Below are 21,411 nucleotides of genomic sequence, written 5' to 3'. Positions count from 1 at the left end.
GTTTCTTTCCACCATTTATCCCTTCTGGTGCCTCTCAGCTCCTCTGTCTGGAAAGTAAACAAAAGTCTGAGTCCAGCGCTCAAAGGCAAGGCTTCCATCCCCCCATCAAAGATAGCTGGCCAATGACTCATGCTCAGTGGCCTCACATCTCCTCACATTTTCCACAAGGTGCAAATCATTTCCCTACAACCGTGTAAAACCAAACGTACATGTGGTCGAACGTTCGGCCAACCTTTTCGCCACTTGTTTGCTCTGGTTCCTACAGTTGTCTGGCAGTTCTTGCTACTTTTGAGAGGCTGAGCACTTAATAGTGTCCCACTGTTAGAATAAAGTCCCATGTCTTGGCAGATATGAAAGATCTTTGTGGGATCATATTATTTCTGTCTTTGAAAATAAACATTGGAAGTTAATATATTTATCTGTTATAATTTTGTCTGCCCAAGTCTCCTTTCTTTTCTCATTCAATTGAATATACATGACAGTGACATGGAATGCGTGAAATTATAAATATCCAGACATTTACCTGTCTATGGACAACATTTTCTAAATGTTGCATTGGTGAATTATTTTGGGCTTTAAAGATATCATCCTCCGACATGCGAGTCCTTCCACACAACTGAGGAATCCCTTCCCCAGTTTGTTGGCTATTCCCCTGAAGGGGCTTGTCAGGGACTGTAACTGATGGCTGTTCTGTCACGGCATCTTTTACTCATTTTCCACATTCTGATTGTTTTCTCTAATTAAAAAGCGTGTCAAGACTTGTACTGACAGATATTCAGCCATCTAATTAATTGAAGTCACCCATCATCATTAAACAGTCATAAAGCAAGTAAATATGGGAGAGAGGCAGTGAAAATGAGTTTTTGAAGCGCGTGTTGAGGCCTCAACCATTGCTTTTTCAATGTTTCTTGAATCAGTAGTTGTATATTCTTTATAATATGATTAGTTTACTTCAAGAATACCAAAAAGTATTGATGCAGCTTTATTGATGCTCATTCCTTAAAATCATCAACTGAGTGAGAAAATGGAGACTTTCACAGATTAAAAAAAATCATTATTATGTACAGTATTAGTTTCAGACACAGTAACTGTGATGATTCACTCATTGCCCAGCATTCCCATGCTCAGGACCCCCTGCCCCACACAGCTATGAACTGGCCATGAAGACTGAGGAAACAATTCATTTCTCCTTGGAGAGCCTTGTTCATATGTGGCCAATGAAGAGTTGCCACGGATTAGGTTACAAAGCTCCCCTCGCTCATGCTAACAGGAAATGTACGTAATGCTAAAAGCAACACGGCCCTGCAGTCCGAATGAGTTCTGAGTGATTGAAGAGGACAGATGGGCGAGAACAAGACGTCATAATCAACTATTATGAGAAGATTTGAGGCAAAAACAAAGTGGAGTTCTTTTACACTGTGAAGATTTCAAGTCGCTTTCTGCTATTGTCTGCATTTCATTGGTCTCAAACTCCTTCTGGGTTTTGGAAGGGGGGGGTGGGGAGAGATGACTTTAACAGATGAGCCAGCACCGCGAAACTGCATGTTAGGAAGGAGGGAAAGTCGTCACAGCTTTGGCAATCAGACTGGAGCTTAGCTCTGAGTGGAGGGAGGATCGCTGAAGTTCAAGTTAGAGATGGCTCAGGGGAGACTTCTTCTGTAGGAACTCCCAATATGGCTTACATCCCTTGGGAGGATTCTGTCAAACATTTTTTATTTTTTTTCTGTTCAAGGCTGTAGGCCTGGGTAATTTGCATGAGTGTACAACACAAACAGTAATACAATACTCACATTTAAATGTTATCAAGATCATTCAGATTTACTTACCTAGATTCCTTGAACTAGTTCTGTTTACTTTGGCTGAAAAAGACAAGCTTTAGTTGGAGAATCCTGGTTACAACTGGTCAAAAGCAGCAGAGGTTTTCACTAGGGGTCAAGGAAACAGGTTTTCAGCTAGAAATCAAATAATGAGATGTGTTATATATGTAGTAGTTAATGGTTTGGCTGCAAACTGTAGAACAGACGGCTTATACTCTGGAATGCACCCTTAGGTCTGCCAATAAGTTTCTTCTTGTACTTTACATGGGGTAATCGTAAATCTGGAACCAGTAGTTGGAGTAGTACATCTGAATCTTTCAGAATAAAGGTTTTTATTGTCTTATGTAACCGTCATTTGTGTTTTTTCATGCCCTTATCAGACATCCTACAGCAGAGAGATGGCAGGAAATGAGAGGATAGGGAATGACATGCAACTAAAGGATATTGAGGTTTATCATCACAGTTGGGAATCCCTTGGAATGTGTCTGTAACGTGCAGCGGCACTGAAGGGATAAAAACAATGGCATTGGAAGAAATCAGGCAATCACAATATTATCATCTGTCCATTCAAGGAAGTGTTTGTGTCTTTTAAAAGTTCTCTTAAGCTTCATTTATTCAAATGCTCATGAAATGTGCTGCATAAATAAAAGGTTACATTTCTATGATTATCACAGTGCAGTTGTGTTATGCACTAATAGAAAAATGTAACTTATGTTGAGATTTATTTGATCCCTGTGTGACTTTTACACAGCATTATATACTATAAATACCATGGATATAAAACACAGAGGCATTGATTTATTGGCCCCATGTGCATTCCATCTGCTCCAACACTCTTCCTGTTACACAATAGATTAGTTTGCAAGAAACTGATGAAGACTAAGGGGTTTCTTCTCTAAAATGAAAGTCCAGCTTTTAAAAACCTTTTAGTAATAGATGGATACTAGACAGGAATGGTGAAGGGATGAAGGGTCTGTCTATTGCAATATTTTGGCAGGCATAACCTTGGCAACTTGGCCATATAGCTAATTATTTCCATTCTCTGTTTAGGTCATTAAGGACTGCATTAAAAGGAAAGTTCTCTGTCAATACAATCAGACCCGTGTGAGCCAAGAATCAATGGTTGCTAAACAAAACGTAACTCGGTCCAAAAGCCAATAAAAGAACAATCTGAAGCGTTTTAGTGCTAAACCCGATGTTTTCAGAGATGAGGCTTAATTTTTAAAGTAATCAGCACAGTGAAGTGTTTCTAACATCAAGGCCAGAGGGGAGGAGGGTCCAGCTGCAGACTCTGATATCATTGAACAGTCCAAACCATGCCTCCTCAAAACAGTCATATGTGTTCAACACTACGGTGGCTGAGGAAGAACAAATATATTCAGAGTTGACCACAGCAGACCAAGAATAAATTAAGAAGCAATTTCTAATAAAACTTTCATCTGACGTCTGGTCTGAAATGAAAATATATATTAAACTGCAGTTTTGAAACGTTGCACATCCTCAAACTTAAACTCTACAACGTTGCAGACATATGCTGTCCCGCTGTAGCTTAGCGTTGTCCTTTAAGGCCCAGTGGTGCATAAGACACCAATGTTCTGTCCCCATCGGGGTCGCTATCTGACTATGTGTCGTTTGTTCCTCCACGTCAGATTTACCTCCTTTATTATTATTGTTCTCACACAGTTTTGCTCGTGTTTTCCAGATATAACCCATCTTAGAGCTGTTTTAGACATTCTGTTCTGGTCCCTTCTGAGGAGAAAAAGCTTTTTAACAAAAACCAATAAGAGACGAAGACTGACAATGCTGGAGTTAATTCTGAACTTTCCTCTCAGGCTCACTGCTCTGACTTCCAGATGGGCTGAAGACAAAATCAGCATTATCAATATGATCCCAAAATTCAGCGCTTCAGATTCGGAAAAGGTAGTCTGTCAGATGCCTTTAGGTTTGTCAGCTGTTGTCCACAGAAATATCTGGTCCATGACTAGAAGAAAGAGGATGGGAAAATGATGTGTCCCTGTTGTACACCAGACTCTACTAGTAACGCTTCTGACAGACTTCTGTAAGTCTTGAGAACATTGTCATATGCAACACCATATGAGTACGAGACGTGCCATTGGGTATAACGGTCACAACTGTCAGACGGTCTGTGGAAGTCAACAAGATTGATAGAAAGAGTAAGGAATTCCATTTCATGCACAGGTCGATGGCTTTCCTTACAGCAAACTTCTGTGAGAACTATGTTAAGTCTGTTAACTCCTCATTTATTTATTTTTTTACTTTATAGTGTTACTAGTGCATTTAAGTATAAAATTACTTGCACAATTGTCAGATGAGTGAGGCTGTTGGCCTAGTGGCAAATCATTATGTAACGTTCAACACACCGATCCTAAGCCCTGGTTTCCTTGAGGCTACAGTGATGTTTAGAATTCGTACCTGATACCCTGTCCCACATGTGACCCATGCCATTTCACTCATGCCACACAAAGGACAGCAGAGTCTCGTTTTACAGACCCAGATGGTAAAAATCTTTTTTGAAGTATGAAGGCAGGAAGCAGAACCGGATAAAATTATTACCCATCCTAGCCAAAACCCATGAAATCTGATTCTGAATCTGATTTTTAAATTGCTCTTGATGACAGCATAATAATTATAACTGTACCTTTAGGTGAAAGGAAACCAGAAGCTGCAGACTGATGCCTGTTAGATGAGGATCGTTTACCAGGGAAATGTACACGTGCAAAGCATTGTGTTAAGAACAACATTTGAGTGATTCTAAAGTCCTACTACTGTAGAACAGGCTGATTTCACTTATTAACATTCTATTGTTCTGCATTGATCACAATGGAGAATGTGATTAGAATGTCATTGGTTGAAATATGATATTCCAAACCTTCTTTCTAAACAGTTGGAGTTAGCTGGTTCTAAATCCAATAATCAAAAATAGACCTCTTCAAATTAATTAGTCAGAAAGTTAATTTATAGGTAGATTAAATATGTGATAAGTTTCATTCTCAAAACACTTTTTACAACACTTTGAATTCTAACCTCGTGTTTACCACTCCAATCAGATGGTGTTCTGATCGTCTATGACTTTGTTAATTAGCTTGCAGCTGAAACAAGTACAGCAGTCTGAAGAAGGTAAGCTCCTCGAGCAGTGGTGTAAGTTATACACACTTGTAGACAGACTGGCATGGGATAGAAAACAATAATATTTCACAGAACATCCAGAGCTGCCTTTGGCAAAGTCCTGTTAGTGATGAAACCTTCAGATGTGAATTCTGCTTCCTGTGAGTTTTGTTGACTCTGAATTGGCCGATCTGGTCTGTGGTCAGGTCCACAAACAAAACAGCTGTCTTTCTCATTAGCTCTCTCTCTCTCTCTCTCTCTCTCTCTCACACACACACACACACACACACACACACACACACACACACACACACACACACACACACACACACACACACACACACACACACACACACACACACACACACACACACACACACACGGTGTCTGATGGAAGCCAATCACCTGATGCTTTTAGCACTTTGTGAACGGGGCACACAGCTGTTTCCTGTCATGCAGCCCAGAGTGAGCTGTGTGTGCAGAGCCTGGCTGAAACACATTGGAATGATCTTTTAATATATTGAAAAGCTTTGTTAACCTTATACATATTTAATGATGTTTCTGGACAGCTTGCTAGACTGCGTGTTACAGTGAATTATAATCTCACTGTTATTGACGCGTTCTGTATCATATACTCAGCTGTCTCTCGTGTTGTAATACTATCTGCTATTGTGCAAGCACAGGCGTTCAAATAAAACATAATTTAAGCTAATATTGCTCTCAGCTATGTAAAAAAATAAACTGCTTTCTAATCTGGTGTTACAGCTGTGGGAGGATCTCATGTTCTTCTCGTGGAAGTCAAGAGGTGTTGACCTCAGATTTATCTCTTTTTTTATTTTTACACCCTGGATCCCCTATCACAGCCACCTACAGCCAATCCCACCCACAGTGACTGACAAACATCATTCAGATAGCTCTTTATCTCTCTTTCTACACTTTCCATATTGGCACTCATTTTGTAAGTCAACAAACTTAAACAAATGTATTTGTGCTCCGATTTCTCCAAACAATGGCGTTATAAATGCTATTCTTACTTTTAACTGGCCAGTAAAAAAAAGTGATTCCCAGCTTACTGTGTGTCCTGTTTGCTGCCCCAGAGACAGCAATAAAACAGTAGTTTTATGATCTTGCTTAGCAACCACTGATGAAGAAAATCAAGAAACCCCCTCAGACAAGTCTAGTCTTTTCTTATCTGTTCCCAGGTATCTCCTACAGTGAGTCGGAGTAGAGATCATTGCAATCTAATGTACAGATAGACGACACACACATCGCTGGAAAGAATGAGAACTTGTGAACATGGGTGTAGTTCTCCCAGCCTGTGAGAGGATGGTTATGGGAGAGAGGGCTGACAAAAGGGGGAGGAAAATTAGGCTGGCCAGCATTCTTCTCATTTAAAGCTGTAACTACACAAAAAAAGCACTCCGGCAGTCTGGGCTGGGTCTTCTTGCTGCTTACAAGGAGGGGTACTCTTGAATTCATGGTGGTGCAGTGATAACCTGAGCATTTTTTTTTCCTTTTCATCCTTTTTTCCCATTTGCTTTTTGCACAAGAAAGGCTCATGTCTTTCTTCTAGACATGATGATCTTCGTGCATTCAAGGATTTTCCTTTGTCTGGTCGTCTCCGTGTTTCAGATTTTGATTGTGACATGTCAGGACGCACCCAGCAGTAAGTGAAGCCTGTTTATTTTAACACCTAATTGCTGGTGGATGTATCGTGTGAAGGTGGCTGATGGTTGCCCCTCTGAGTGGACTCTTTTTTTACGTGTTCTTGTGCAAACATTTGGGTTCAGTTGTCTATGTTCTCACTTTTTTTTTTTGCATGTGGATTCAGCAGATGTTACAGAAGTGTGGCTCCTGATTGGACATGATTACTTCATTGTTCTGTAGCCTTTTCTATTTAATAGCTGCAAGTAAGAAAATGTAACTTAGAAATCTAGAGGGGATAACTAAGGTAAATAAAGTACTTTGTGTAGCTTTAACAACATTTAGAACAGACAGTTTTGATTTTATGTACTTGACAGCCGAGCCCTGTAAGTCAGGAAACGGTCCTCTGGACATCTGTCAGTGATCGTAAGTGATGTCACCCTCAGGCACTGGGAATGTGCAGAGGAAGGTAAACCACCTTTTAATGCTGGTCTGCTCAGCCATATTGGAACATTCATCAAGTGTTACCACAAGCACTTTTTTTTTTCCTCCAGCAGACTACATTGTACATCTGCAAAATGACTTTGAGCTGCAGCACTCATGAGCCTCTGCTGGAACTCTTGGTTGTGTGTTAATTCAGAGCAGATGTGAGGAGACATGAGAAGATGCTGTTGGATTATTTGAGTCATTCGGTGAACCACGGGGCTCGATGATGTCTTCAGCTGGAAACAGCAAGAGCTGGAACACCTGAGCAGTTCTTGTTTTACTTACAGTGCCCCAAACACCACCTTTTTTTTTTTTCTCAGATGGAGTGTTTGATCTCTTGTGTTGTCACGGGGACTGGGATGCGTGTCCACAAATGATGTCACACTGACTGCTGGAAAGTTAATTTGATTGGAGCTTGACTGAATGTCTGGTTTAGCAAGTAATTCTTATAGCTGTCATCCCTTCTGAATAATTATGTGTCTTTAACTATATCATCAAAAAAAATGTGTTGAATTTACTGCAAAAGAGGACTGAACACAGGCCACTGTGTAATTGTCACCAGATAGAGCGCCCTCTTGTGGCCTAATGCAGTATGAGGCAAAGAAATGTGTCAAGTTGCAAGGAAATAAGGTAACACTAATAAAAGTGGCACCAGTGAAGCTACATTTATTGTCAGTGAAATAATACAAAAAGGGTTAAGGATATTTTTCCATGTATTGTAAGTTTGTCAATCTCGATATCTTTCTGCTGTTTTGACAACTAGACAAAAAAGCTTCGCATTTAAAAACGTTTTTTTGCACGTTGAGAAGCTTCATCTTTGGCAAATGAACAATCTTTTTATGTGTTCGCAAGAACCAACGCCGATCTCTCAGGCTGCTTTCCATGGAATAGCTGCGGGCGAGGTGATTGCAATTCTACCAAATGAAAACAGTGGAAAGTTCATGATTTTTTTGTGGACTCAGGGAAAATGTGGTTCACCACCACTATGCATGAGAGAGGGGGGCTGTGGATTTGTCTCACAGGATAACCAGTTAGTATTATGTGGAAGGTAGTTTTCCACCTTCAGAACTATTTGTTAGCCCAGTAAAGAGGATGGTAACCAATTGCTGCCAGTGCTCTGAACATTTAGTAGCAGTGGTTGTTGCATGGTTACAAGTGTTTCTCTATTTAAATGGGGTTTTATGTGGAAAATTGCAACTTCAAATTGAATGCGGCTTGATGTTGATCAAACTGGGTAATTGCATGCAGACTCGATCTCTCTGAAAACAGTTAAATCATGTGACTAAAAAAACCCCAAAAAAATCAAGACAGCAGAGGTCCACAATGCGGTTGCCGAGGTTGGATTGGTGAACTTTGCAAAAACCAAGTCTGCCGCTTTGAAGACTGAAAACATATTTAAAACAAATGTCAAAATTTTTAGCCAGTGCAGTTTTGCGAGCTCTAGATGGAAGTCATATGTCTGCACATGTGGCGAAAGTTAGCTCGCAAAAGAACATGAGTTGGCCCCTTAGAGGAAGGAGCTGAGTTTAAGCTCGAGGTGAATAAAGTGACGCCAAGATAGATTACTGGGAGGAAAATATTGCCTGTGACTCATGCAAAACCTGCACTGGAAGGAGCAAAGGTGTTCATATAATATGTAGTATGTGCCAACAGCATTAACCTGAGATAGAGCCCTGCCTCAGCATGTGAGTAGAGTTTGAACAGGACTCCTCCCAGACACTGACTGAGCTGTAAAACATCTTCAAACCTGCCACTTATCTCCTCACATCAAAGAGCCTGAAAGCTCCGGCTTTGTGAAGCCAGTGGATTTGGTTATTTAGCTGAGCTCCATCTCTCTCAGGTTTTTCTTTGTCATCACAGTCCAATAACTACTTTTTTCCTGTCTCTCTGAGAGAGAAAAAAACAAAACAAAATGCAGAAATCTCACTGTTTTAAATGAAGAGACCTACATGAGGTCACTCTGACTTCTAAATTGGTTCCAGTTGTTGTTGCCACATCACTCACATCGCAACAAATGGGCTGTTTTCTTCCAGAGCTGGAACGTCCAAACATGTGAATCCAACCAGGTCCACAGACGGCTCTGATTAGAAACACATGCTACATTTTTGAGCTATGACTTGATTACACGCCTCTTTTCTTCCAAACTTTAAGGGGGTCGGAACCTCTATATTACATATTTTCTTTGTCGTGGGCACTTTATCAGTGGTCTGATACGAAGCGTCTGTCGGAGAACCTGAGTATCGTGAAGTCTTGGTGGCACGGATGATGTCGCTGAGAGATTTTTAATTCAGCTCATGCCTGTAAGGACTTCTCCATGGGAACTAGTAATAAACTGACTGATTGCAGTCAGCAAATGGAGGCTTGGGGTGGGGGGATGACTTCCAGATGTTAGGAGTTGCTCTGGCAGTATTTAGAGAGTTAGAGATAGCAGAAATGGGAGGACCTTAAACAGCTAATGTGGAACACAATGTATCAAGACTTGTTTTAGTGGACTTGATGACTGGACGTCCTGCCTCAGCTCCGCTGCACCTTTACCATCTCTGCAGGTTCAAGTTAAACTGGCTATTTCCTCTGAACCATGCGATTAGCCCCCCCCCCCCGTCCTTGATTGGCACTTACCCACCAATCTGCCCTGTGATCCTCTCAGCTGGTCCACATGGAGAACACAGGGCCAAAATGTAAACACTGAGTGGGCGGGGCTGCTGCCCATGTGACTCATTCATCAGGAGCTCAGTCAATCCACGCAATATGCCGTTATTGATTTGCATCCATGTCTTTTGTGAAGATCAGTGAAGATCAATTCAAAATAAAAAGGTTCTGTTAAAGCCTTTCTTCGTTCATCAGCACTCAGGTCAAGTATGAAATGCTTAAATGCCAAATTTCACAAACTACACATTTGCCTGAATGGGCGTTTATTTCATCTTAAGAACCCTCATAAAAAAAGGCAGTAAGAATGGGTCTGCAGAGAGTTTGAGTAAAGTAGCCCATTCTTCAACAAAAACCTTCGCCCATTGGGAGAAAGGAGATGATGTCACCTTTGCATTGTGGGAAATGCTAGACTTTTGTGGATCCACCTATAAATATTTTTAACCCATTGTTTCTTCTTAAACTGACTCTTGGGGACAACAAAGAGTTGCTTCAGGAGTACCTCCTTAATTATTCAGAACACTTGGTTGCCGTCAGGAAATAAAACACATATTTATATACCTAACAAAAACACCTTTTTAATGTTAACACCTTTGCGTTTGGCAGTGGCAGCGCCTCAGCTCAGACTGTCTGTCTGACTGTTAGTTCAGCTGTTTTCAGTTTTTTTTCCAGGAGATCTGGGGGACGTTTGCCCTTTGGAGCGTATCCTCAGTAGGTTGGCAGGTCTTGGTGTAATGTAATACTTTCTCAGAACATGCTCTCAGTCTCTCCCCTGGTGGCTGTTACAAAGATGGTTGTAATTGCCTAATCTTCCAATTCTGTGACATTTTCTCTGCCAGATTGGATTTTTGTTCCTCATAAACAGAGTCCATTGGGTCCAGTGGTAGTCCAGCAAAATTGAAGTAGTTGTTAAGTGAATTTTCACCTTAACCAGATCTATTTGGCAAAAAGTAACACAAACAAACACTACTGTCTTAATATAAATTACATAATTTCGGCCATGTAGTTCTAAGGATCACCTATGTCTTTTGTGATGTAGCTTTTCTTTTTTCCCATGCACTTGCTTAAATGCCACAGAATGGCGAAGGTCGGCCATAATTGAAGGTTGTGGCTCAACCTAAATTCTACGTTGTAGCTGGGCTGTGTATATTACAAGTGTAGAGCGTAAACAAGCAGAGCTACATTGGTGTTGGTGGGTGACACGGGGTAACAATGTGGCCTAAATCATGTTTAGGCTGTTAAGAACATGTTGGACAGCTGATTGGCCTTATGGCCAAACGCCTCATATAAATGTGGTGAAGGCCTTGAGGTCCGTTTGACATCCAGATGGTCTTCCTGTAGCGAAGCTGAAGCAGTTTGAATGACACCACTAGAGCCTGTCAGATGGGGTAAACGTTATTTTTTTCTTGATGATATTTCAGTGTCCTGCGTATGATTCAAGTTAAAAGTAGAGTTACTGAGGTTCTTGTCCACTGTAAAGACTTGTTCGATACGTGACAAGTCTCACAAGACCAGTGTCGGGGCACTGAACAAGTTTTTTACGTCTCTTGGCTTTGACACCTGGTTTATTACTTACTTCTGATGATGATGAACCACAACTGGAAGGCTCATTGTCTTATACACAAGACAATGAGAATATTTGAAAACACATCAACTGTGTACCTCTATTAAAACAGAGAAGTACTCTACATAGTCTGCTGTAGCCATAGTCAAATATTAAGGCTGTAATCTAAAACAACCAAATAAATATCACCACCATCTTGTTTCAGATGTCAGGACAGATATATATATCTGTCCTGACATCTGAAACAAGATTGTAAATATATATATATATATATATATATATATATATATATAAATAATTTTTGTTTTTTTTAAATTTTATATACTAATCTGATCCCTGAAGGGTAATTAAGAGCACACTCTAGTTAGTGAAACACTTCAACTCTACATTACTTTTTTTTTCTAATCTTAGCCTACAACTAACATGACAGGCATGATGTAGCTTCTGTATCTTGCAATCCTACAATACATCATTCATTGTAAAAAGCTAACATAAGTGTACGTTATGGAGCTTCTGAAGGTTGTGATCCAATCGATCAACAAAGAATTTTCAAAAATGAAATTTAACTGGTAGTGCTGATGTTTCTCTAAACAGAGAGAATATCAGTAATAGAATCAATACTGTCAGTCGTACACATAAACTCTGTTCAGCAGGGAAATTATTAGGTTTAGTATATTTCCGACACACATAGCCCTGGAATCTTTGTGCAACATGGCCAGCAGAAGCCACCATGTTCCTTGAAATGTCGTCTGCTATTAAACTCATCATTGCAAGCAGAGCGCATGCACATGTAGGCCAAGAAGATTTTCTCATTGGTTTGTGGCCTTTGAGTCCAAACTGGCATTGCCTCATAAACATTTCAAGAAAAGAAGTTGTCCAGTCCGGCGAAGGGGGCATTCTTGGAGCACAATGCAAGCCTGTGCTGTCTTTTGCCCGCTTGCTGCAATCTCTAGTCAGTGTTCCCGAACAAACAGTTCTCACACAGAGCCATACCGATGAAATGTGGAAAAGTCTGCGTGTCGTGAATGAGTCACGGCTAACTGAGATGACTTCACCACATGGGCCAAAGACGCTACTGCAGAGAAGTGGCTGAAGGAGTTCAGGGCGACTTCACCCAAAAATGATACTCGTTCCCATGCCGACGGAAAGTCTGGTGAAGTTTCTCCTGGAGTCTCATGGCTGAACAGTTGAAGAAGAGGAGACCATTAAAAGACTCGAATTACACCATAAACGCCGCTTGGAGTCATTTTGTTTGCTTTTTATTGTGTTTCATGTTTTAAAACTAGTATCCTCAGTTGTTTGAGAAAATTCTGCAAACTCTGGTTTATTGAGAAAACTTAGAAATGTTTTCTGGACTGAGATTGTTAGAACTGTCTTTATATTGTAATGTGGGAGGGTTGCCTTCTCATTTTTGGGTGAACTGCTCCTTTAAAACACCATCTTGTCATTTATTTTGTATTAAAATTGTCAGTCTGCAACTTTTGCACAACAAACACCCTCACTGCTGACAGAACGTTCCAGGAAAGTTACAAAGAACAAATCCAATTTTAAAATTGATGGTCCTCGAGCTTTAAAATCATCTCCACATGAAGGACTTCACATAGTTGTACTTTGTGTTTCTGTAAATATACTTTAGAATCAAAGTCAAGCCTTTCGATTGTTCTTACAGAAACAGTATCCTATAATTACCAGGTTATATAGACAGTTTGGCTTCAGTCAGCAGCCAAAAAATACAGCAGGTTTACACAACAGCAGCAGTATGTATCTACAAACTGTATTTACCTGAGCTAAATTACAACTCCAAGTTCAGGCTGTGGGTCATTTCTATCTAATCTTGTTTCTAAGCCTTTCACTGATGAAACTTGGCAATGAGAGGATAAGCTGTAAACACAGCATGAGACCAAAGTGGTGCCATACTCTATCTATCGGCAAGGGCTGGGGGGTTGAGGGGTGTCCAGATGAAGAGTTGGAATCAGCCGGAGCGAGAGAGCATGGTGAGGGTGCTGGAACAACGAGGCAACCCCGGAGGAGGGTTGGATCATCCACAATGCACTGGTCCCACTCCAACGCGGAAGTCAAATCAAACTGGAATTTCCTGTGGAGGAGCTGAGTTCCAGTTGTCATTAACGACTGGTGTGGTTCACGGTCAGGGAGGAACACAACAGTTAGGGAATGAAAGACATGTTTCCTTTTGCCAAAAAAAAAAAAAAAAGGTGAACCTGCGAACCGCTGTTTTATTACATTTAGAACACCTTTTTTTTCTGTGGGAAGATGGTGTTTAAGTTTCTTGGGGCTCACGCAGCTGGTGATGACATGCTGGACAAAGAATGTAACTGTTACTGATGGAGGGGAGTTTCAGTCAACAAACTGCTGCAGATTAGCCAAGAAGTAATCCAAGAAGTAATCCAAGAAGTAATCCAAGAAGTAATCCAAGAAGTAATCCTCTGCTTGGCACTGATGGCAGCATGAGTGCATGTTTAGGGTGGTAGCTTGGAGAGGCTTCATTGTTCAGTGTGTGTGTGTGTGTGTGTGTGTGTGTGTGTGTGTGTGTGTGTGTGTGTCAGAGAGAGACAGTGCGTTTATTTAAAAGTACATTTATCAAAAATGTATCCCTGCATCGCTGCAAAACTTAAAATAATACATCGTGATGTGGAATTTGATAACTTCATTTATCAACTGAAACTCATAAATATGTGTCTGTAATAGTTCTTATACACACTGTGTCATGAGGTGTGGGGCGAGGACCGATACGCAGCAGAAGCTTTCTGTCATATTTTAATTAAAGCAACAAAAATCCAGGGAAAACAAGAAAACTCCAGAAGTCCAGTAAACTAGGGGCGTGGGGGAGGGTAGAAAACAACCTGGCACCGAACCAAAGGAGAAGCAGCTGAAAGGCCTCAGGCCAGTCAGACTGATCAGGTTCAGGTGTGGAGATGAGCAACAGGTGTGGAGACGAGGCTCCGCCCCAAATTCTGCTCCTGCCACACCCCCAGCACAGCAGAGCAACACCACACAACACTGAACTGTGAGACTGTATTATTTTAACATGTTTCATTTGGAACACATGCAGGCACCAGTGCATACGTGTCCACTGACTTTGCACACAGCATGTCTGATAAAAACATGTTCACACTAAGGAAATGCTCACAATTTAGTTGAAAATTACCAGCAAAATGCATTCCTGTAATAGTTTGGTCACTTAACCGTGAAAACCTTCCCTTATTGGTATTAGTTTAGTAGCTGTTCAAGAAACTTGAAGTGAATCATCACATTTAATCTGATCTCAGGTCAGTCTGTATCAGCATGATTGATTATGTCACAGTAGTGAATTTTCCTTGAAGTCACCAGGGTCAGAATATAATTGGATCCAGATCAGACTCAAGTGTCCTAAATCACACAGTGATTATCTTATTGTTTTGGTCCAATTGTTGAAGATGTGAAGTAAAGAACAACCATGGATCTCGTTGATATTCTGGATACTTGCCAAGAAGATGGTGCCTTGGGCCGTGTTTCACATATAATAAATCAAAATACATTCACAAGTTTTTGAAGTTTTTCAGAAACTGACAAACAAAGTAATACAGATTAAATTGTAGTCCTCTGTGGGGACGTCAGTTAGAAAAAGTAAACACCGATAAATACAAGTTTTAATGAGGATTGAAGCATTCAGGGAATCCTCAGGGAGGTTATTGCGTTGTTCTTCTGCTATTTTTACTGTATGGCGGGACGTTTACGGGAGAGTGTTTCTGTCGGGTTTTAGAGCTGAACGTCACACGATTGAAGTCGCCTCAGGACACACTAAACCACAGATCCTCACGCTTCAGATGCAACAGAGAGCTGCTGCGTTACCAGGCCTCACTGAGATAGAACACTATTTAACGTTGACCTCCTGACCTCCTCACCTCCCTCTGTGTCCATCTCTGACATTTACCAGGAAAGCATGGCTGTGGTAACCTTCAAGGGTCTCCATTTAGCAATAAAGAGAAAGTGATAGATATTTTGTGCCACCCAGGGGAATGAAGTTTCCAGTGACTGATGTTACCGCATGTGTGTGTGTGTGTGTGTGTGTGTGTGTAGTGTCAGATATCCAACCAGAATCAACCATTGGCCAGAGGAGCTAGTGAGGCATCTTAAAAGAGGCTGTATGTTTTTACTTACGCTCACCACCCTTTTAAAGTTCATTTCAATGGTTATAATGAGGGAAATGATCTAGATTTACTCGCTGAAATCAGGGGAATAACTGATGTCGTTCTCCTGGAATGAAATCATGGTTTCCATTGCAGAGACCATTCTGGATTGACTCCAAGCATATCTCAGAAGGTTACGAGGACATTTTTGGCCTAAACCATCCGCTCAGACGCTGTTTCCTTTTCAGATTTGCTCGCTGCGTCCAAAACGCTTCTCCGTGACATTGGCTTTGTGCTTGAGCTTCAGGCCTGTAACCCATTTGTTGAAAATCATCTCTGTAAATACAATCATGTTCTTTGCAACACGAACGTTTTTGTTCTGAAATGCTTTCACTGCGACATCCAATCTGTCGAAACTTATACTGATGAATAACTTAAAACTGATGAATATACAAGTAGTTATTGACATATTACATAATTATTTTCAAGATTTGAGCGTCTGTAATTTAATAATGTGTGAGATTCTGAGTAAAGCATATTTTACCATCTGTTCCCGTCACCGTTCATTCTGTCTGTGCCCCCTGATGTTGATTTCTGATTCTTTGCTACTTAAAGGTAGAAAAAATTAGATTTGATGATACATCAACATCTGTATGGAAATACAGGTATGTCTGAGGACTGTATGATGATCATGTTAGGAATTAGAGAAACAACATCTGATTTATATCATTATTTTTAAAGCTTGTTTGAGGTCCTCAGCAGAAGTCTGTTCGTAATTCCTGAGGCTCAAACCAGAGGAGAACAAGTATTTTGTCTTTGGACTTCTTGACTCTGGAACAAACCTCAGTCTGTTTCCTGATTAATTTTTTTTTTTTTTTGCAGAATTGCTTTCTTCTAAATTTTGTTCCTCTTTATTTGACTGTTTTTTATACTTCAATTACTTATTATTACATTTGTTTTATTAAGGAAAAATGAACAAAAGAACATTACTGTTCTTTGCTCTTTGTAAACCCCTTTGAAACTGGTTTTCTGGGACATGTTCTGGAGCTAATTTTTTTTTTTTCCTAGTTTAATCCAGTTTAGGAACATTCTTCTACAAGGGTCTTATTCTGGACGTAAACGTCATAATGCTGTCAGTGTGGGAACTGGAACTTATTTCTCCTGACATGAAACGACAATCTGGACAATCCAATGTAAATATAAATAATGTCAAGCTTGTGACCTCACGGCATGCAGTTCAGTTAAATATGTAAATGTTTCTCCAAAACATACCCCCCCGAGGGGCATCGTGCTGACATTCAGAGGAGAAGTTGCATCATTTCGCATTTCAGAGAAACAAAATGGAGACGGAGAGTTGTGGGAAAGAGAAGAAAAGGGGAAAGATGTGTGTGGAGGACAGGTCCAGAAGGAGGCAGGCCTGTTTTCATAGGGATGAGGAGAAAGAAGAGGAGATTGATGGGGATATGAGAAAACACAGGATTTAAAAAATGAGCCCCCGGCAGCCATTTGGTTCTGAGGAGAGGATTCCTGAACAGCTGCTGCACTCGGGTCAGGCAGAACTCAGAGGCAGTAAGTCTCTGCTGCTGTGCTAATGTAAGACGCCACATAAAACAAGTTGAAATCCTCCCTAACATGAAAAACGACGATGGTTAAAAGTGTTTTCTATCATTTGGTTTTTACAGGTCGTGTTTTGGACAGATTTCAAATGGAAGGAAAAGTGTGGGCCGTGTGACGATAAACTGACTTCATGTGCATGACAGTCACTCTGGCTTTGATTTAGGGACTCAGGGATGGGAGTGGCGTGTCTGTGTCACCGTCTGCCCACATGTTCCTCTACAAACACATCCAAAGTCAACTGCAGAGACAGAAGACAGAAAGGGACCGACAGTTCCTGGATCACAAAGAAAGACAGATGTATGTTTAGTGCCGATCTGAGCTGCAGACAGACAATAACAATGAAGGGAACACATTTTTTAACTGATAGTTAATCCCAAAAACCATATGTTGTGTAAAGGTTTCAGCCATCAGAGTGATAAAACCGGAGAAAATGCTTCGCATATGAAGTTTAATTTGACAGTTCACATATCTGCCACCCTAAATTCATGGAAAAAGAAATGGAAGAATTCACACCTGCAAATGAATTTTGAGTTTAAACATTTACATTTGCTTTTTTAAACATTCTACATGTACATTTACACGTGCACAAGGAATTGTTAAAGCGCAGTAGTTTGCACACCAAGGTCAGTGGTGTAAACTTTAAAAATTAACACTGCAGAATAAAATCACAATGCTGTCTAAATTTGGAACAAATAAAACTGGACTGTCAGGTTTTGTTTTGTTGTTGTTGTTGTTGTGTCCAACATGTTCGGTCTAGTTCACACCTTGGAGTCCGTTTTCAAAAGTTTTTCTTACGCAGATTATCGATGAGCTGCAAACAAAGTTTACAATTCCGTTCCTTTTCCACTTGTTGTTTTTGAGTAGAAAAACTCTCATCTTCATTAGTCTTTTTCAGTGTCAGCAGGACCGTATTGTGTCTTTGAGTTTTGTTGGTGTCCAGAATCCACAGTTTATTCTTCCACATCTGGCTGTGTGGGGCTCAGCGACCCTCTGTGTATGTTAGCGCTCTGCTCTGGTGGCCTGGAATGTTTGACCTCATCCATTTTGCTTTGCTGCATACCCACTGTTACACAGACTCACCAAATTGAGTATTCTTAATCAAAATTAAACTGATATTGGAATGTGACCTCATGAATGAATGGGAGTGAATGACACACAACCTGTTTGATTAGTACGGTCTAAATACCCCGTAATGTTTCATGACAATGAAGGATGTTTCGTTGCGCCGCAAGAAGAATCTATGGTCTTACAGCTGACTGAGTGAAAATTATTTCATAGGTAGAATTATTTCTCTGAATATGTTTGATAAAAAAAGTAATTTTCTTGTCAAGCTAGCCAAGCTTTTTTTTAGTTCAGCAAAAAATTTGTGTTACTGTAAAAAATGTAATAATTGTTTTGAAATGTAAATTCTTATGCCAACAAGTCGAGCTTTGCTTTAAAATGTGAAGAATGTAGATGAATTCAATCCAACGCAAAAAAAAAAAAAAAGAAGGCAGGAAGTCGGTCTGCCAAATAGATAAAGAAGCAAAGATGTGGTGAGGATAATTGAGCAATGCTTACAATCCTCCCATCGCTAAATGTGTGTGTGTGTGTGTGTGTGGGGGGGGGGGGGGGGACTCATTCAGAGCTAATGGAGAAGGGGGCTGTTGATGGAAAAGCAGAGACATGTAATCTTTTCATTTCTGCTTTCCTGGCCGGACTTTCCGACCCCTCCCTTGAGATAGCGAGTCGTGTTTGTAAAGGCCGAGTTGAAGAGCGTGTTCAAACTAAAGCGTTATTTCAGATTTCACAATTTGTCAGAGCAACACAGCAAATCCTCTGTGCTTCAGGATATTCTGCAGACAGGACATATTAAAATCTTCAGAGGGTAAAAAGGCTCAGGGTGACCTCAATTTTCAGCAAAGCACAGCGTTGACTTGTTTTTGTCCTCCTTAACTCCGGAGGCTCATGAGGTGAAGGCTTTGTCTCATTGAGCTGGAGGTCTTGTGCAGAGGAACATTGATGTTTTAGAGGGTTTCAGTGCAGCTGCTGCAAAGCCGTCCCTCAGCAGCTGTAAGTCATCTGCATCTGGACGAGGAATCAGGCTGTATTCCTTGAGGTATTAACAAAGTTGCTCTCGCTGCTTTTAAAGGACTTGTTCAGAACACGAACGGAAACAGAGAAAAACATCTTCAACTTGTATCTGTCTGCAGATCGGTCCACAACGGGGCCTTCAGTTTGGGGCCTTCTTCTTCTTTTTTTTTTTTTCCCAAAAGGAAATGAGAATTCCATTTTTGTGGGACTCATTGTTTCCATGAGGTCATTTTCTAACCTCTTGACTCTCCCAGAAGACACGAGTGTTTCCATATTTCCTAAGGAAAACCCACAACATTTTTTTTTGTCTCCTCATATTTACCACGCATTTCATGACCAGGTGTAAGTAGACTTTCCCAGGGTTTTCCCTGGGAGGTGTGCCGTGACTTGTGGCAAGCGATGTTGGCTTCCTGGTTACCTGTGTGGTGGAACAACAGGTAGCACAGCAGACTCGTGAGTCATGTTGGAAAGCTCCAGAGTCCATGTTTTAGACCTGGAAAGGAAACCGTCTGCCCTCGTAGCTGACTAGTGGAAAACCCAGGTCAAGTGAGACAGGAACATTCCTTCTCATCGTTGTCACAATTATTAAACTGCTCTTTCTTACTGCATCCGTGGAAAAGTGTGGGGCCTGCAATGGATTAGCAGAGAGGAGGGGAAAAAGTGAACATCCCCCTCCTCCTCCTCCTCCTCCTCCTTCTCCTCCCCTGCCTTTAATGCTTGCGGTATTTCAAAAAAAAATTTTTTTTGTAAGATGGCGCTTCAAATCCTACATCTCTCCCAATGAATTTCAAACTTTCCCGACACGCACTGTTGAAATCTCACAAAAGCCAGAGGAAAAATGGTTTTCCAGCCATTTGCCAACCGACGGCTGAGCCAGACCTCCTCGGGGAGAGGTTTTTTATGCCTCTGGCTGCACGAAAATGGATAAAAGTCACCAACGCTCTCATTCCTGGGAAGACGCTATCCAACAGCAAATAATACAGCGTGTACTAACAAGAATCTAAAACCAGACAACTTTTCCAAGGAAACTGCCGGCCTTGCTCTTGTGAAGTTAGCTGGCTAGTCAAAAATCATGGCTAAAGTGAGTCCAAGTGTCTCCGCCAACAAGGGAAAATGTGTTCTTACTTGCTGCAGAGTGCTGGTTTTTAACTTTGGGGTTATAGTCTGGATATGTCATTACTTAAATATGCTGTGTCTTTAATGTTCTGAGGTATTATGACAACACAAGGAAGGCTGAGGAGACAGAGAGTACCTGTGAGGTTATGTTTCCATGTTCCTAAGTCACTGCCTCAGCCAACACGGCTGCTCGGTGGCAGGTCTGGGTACTGCTCACTTTTAAAGCAAATATCAGTGTGGCACCTCAGATTCTGCACTAACAATTCTCAACCTGAATGAAATACCTATTTGCTTTTTAGTTAAGATGTGGAGAAATTTTTTTTTCAAAACATAGAATGCAAAAAAGAGTTAGCATCGGTACAGAGCAGGAATACAAGAAGATAATCTGATCCAAAGCAGAAGAAGCATCGGTTTGTGTCTGTTATGTTGTTGCTACTACAGGATATACTGGAATACTGGATGATGATGATGATGATGATGATGATGATGATGATGATGATGATGATGATGATGATGATGATGATGATGATGATGATGATGATGATGATGATGATGATGATGATGAGGCCTCTCTACGTTTACTTCAGTTTAGCTTACATATAAGATCGGTGATGGAGGTGAAGGCTACAAATACCCTAACGTTAGCTGCAGCGGCTGTAGAGACGTTGTGACTATTGAATACAGGACACGGTGTAGTTTTAGGTGATGTGATTTGGTAGCAATGACATCGTGCCTTAAATCACCATTTATTTTTACATACGCACTCACTATTTATCTAGTCATTTCTCATAGGTAGACAAGAAAGACAAGTTGAAATATGAATCACAGAAAAACACATTAAAATTATAGCTTGATTCACCCTGCCATGTGTTTATTTCTGCTGCGCCATAGTTTAGACTGTTAATCATAACTTGTCATAGGATGATGACTCAGATTGGGCATAATGAGGTGCCTGATCCACAGTGTTGAGTTGTGCTATTTCTATTTATTGACAGTAAACATGACTTTAGATGTAATATGTCAAGAACATCATCATTTATCTCATCAGCAGTTTTACAGGCCTTTAATAAAAGGAGGACAGGGTGTTTTTAGATTGAATTATAACTAATTATTGAAGCACATCTTGGGTGCTTGAGTATAAACAACGGTATTTCTGCCACTACCAGAAAGGATACCGCGGTCGAAATTCTTACAA

General features: G+C 40.7%; 1 protein-coding gene across 1 annotated transcript in view; it reads left to right on the top strand.

Annotated features, from left to right (window-relative positions):
- The first annotated feature begins 6,356 nt into the window (after positions 1–6,356).
- col5a2a (collagen, type V, alpha 2a) overlaps positions 6,357–21,411 on the top strand; it is a 32,269-nt gene continuing 17,214 nt past the window's right edge. The window contains exon 1 of the mRNA XM_068328897.1: positions 6,357–6,609. Coding sequence (XP_068184998.1) covers positions 6,519–6,609 — 91 coding nt within the window. The 5' untranslated portion in view covers positions 6,357–6,518. The remainder of the gene's footprint in view (positions 6,610–21,411) is intronic.

The sequence above is a fragment of the Antennarius striatus genome, chromosome 12 (genome assembly GCF_040054535.1).
Source record: "Antennarius striatus isolate MH-2024 chromosome 12, ASM4005453v1, whole genome shotgun sequence".
In the NCBI taxonomy this organism is placed as follows: Eukaryota; Metazoa; Chordata; class Actinopteri; order Lophiiformes; family Antennariidae; genus Antennarius; species Antennarius striatus.
The sequence above is the reverse complement of the archived record's forward strand: the minus strand, read 5'-3'. Positions and strand labels throughout refer to the sequence as shown.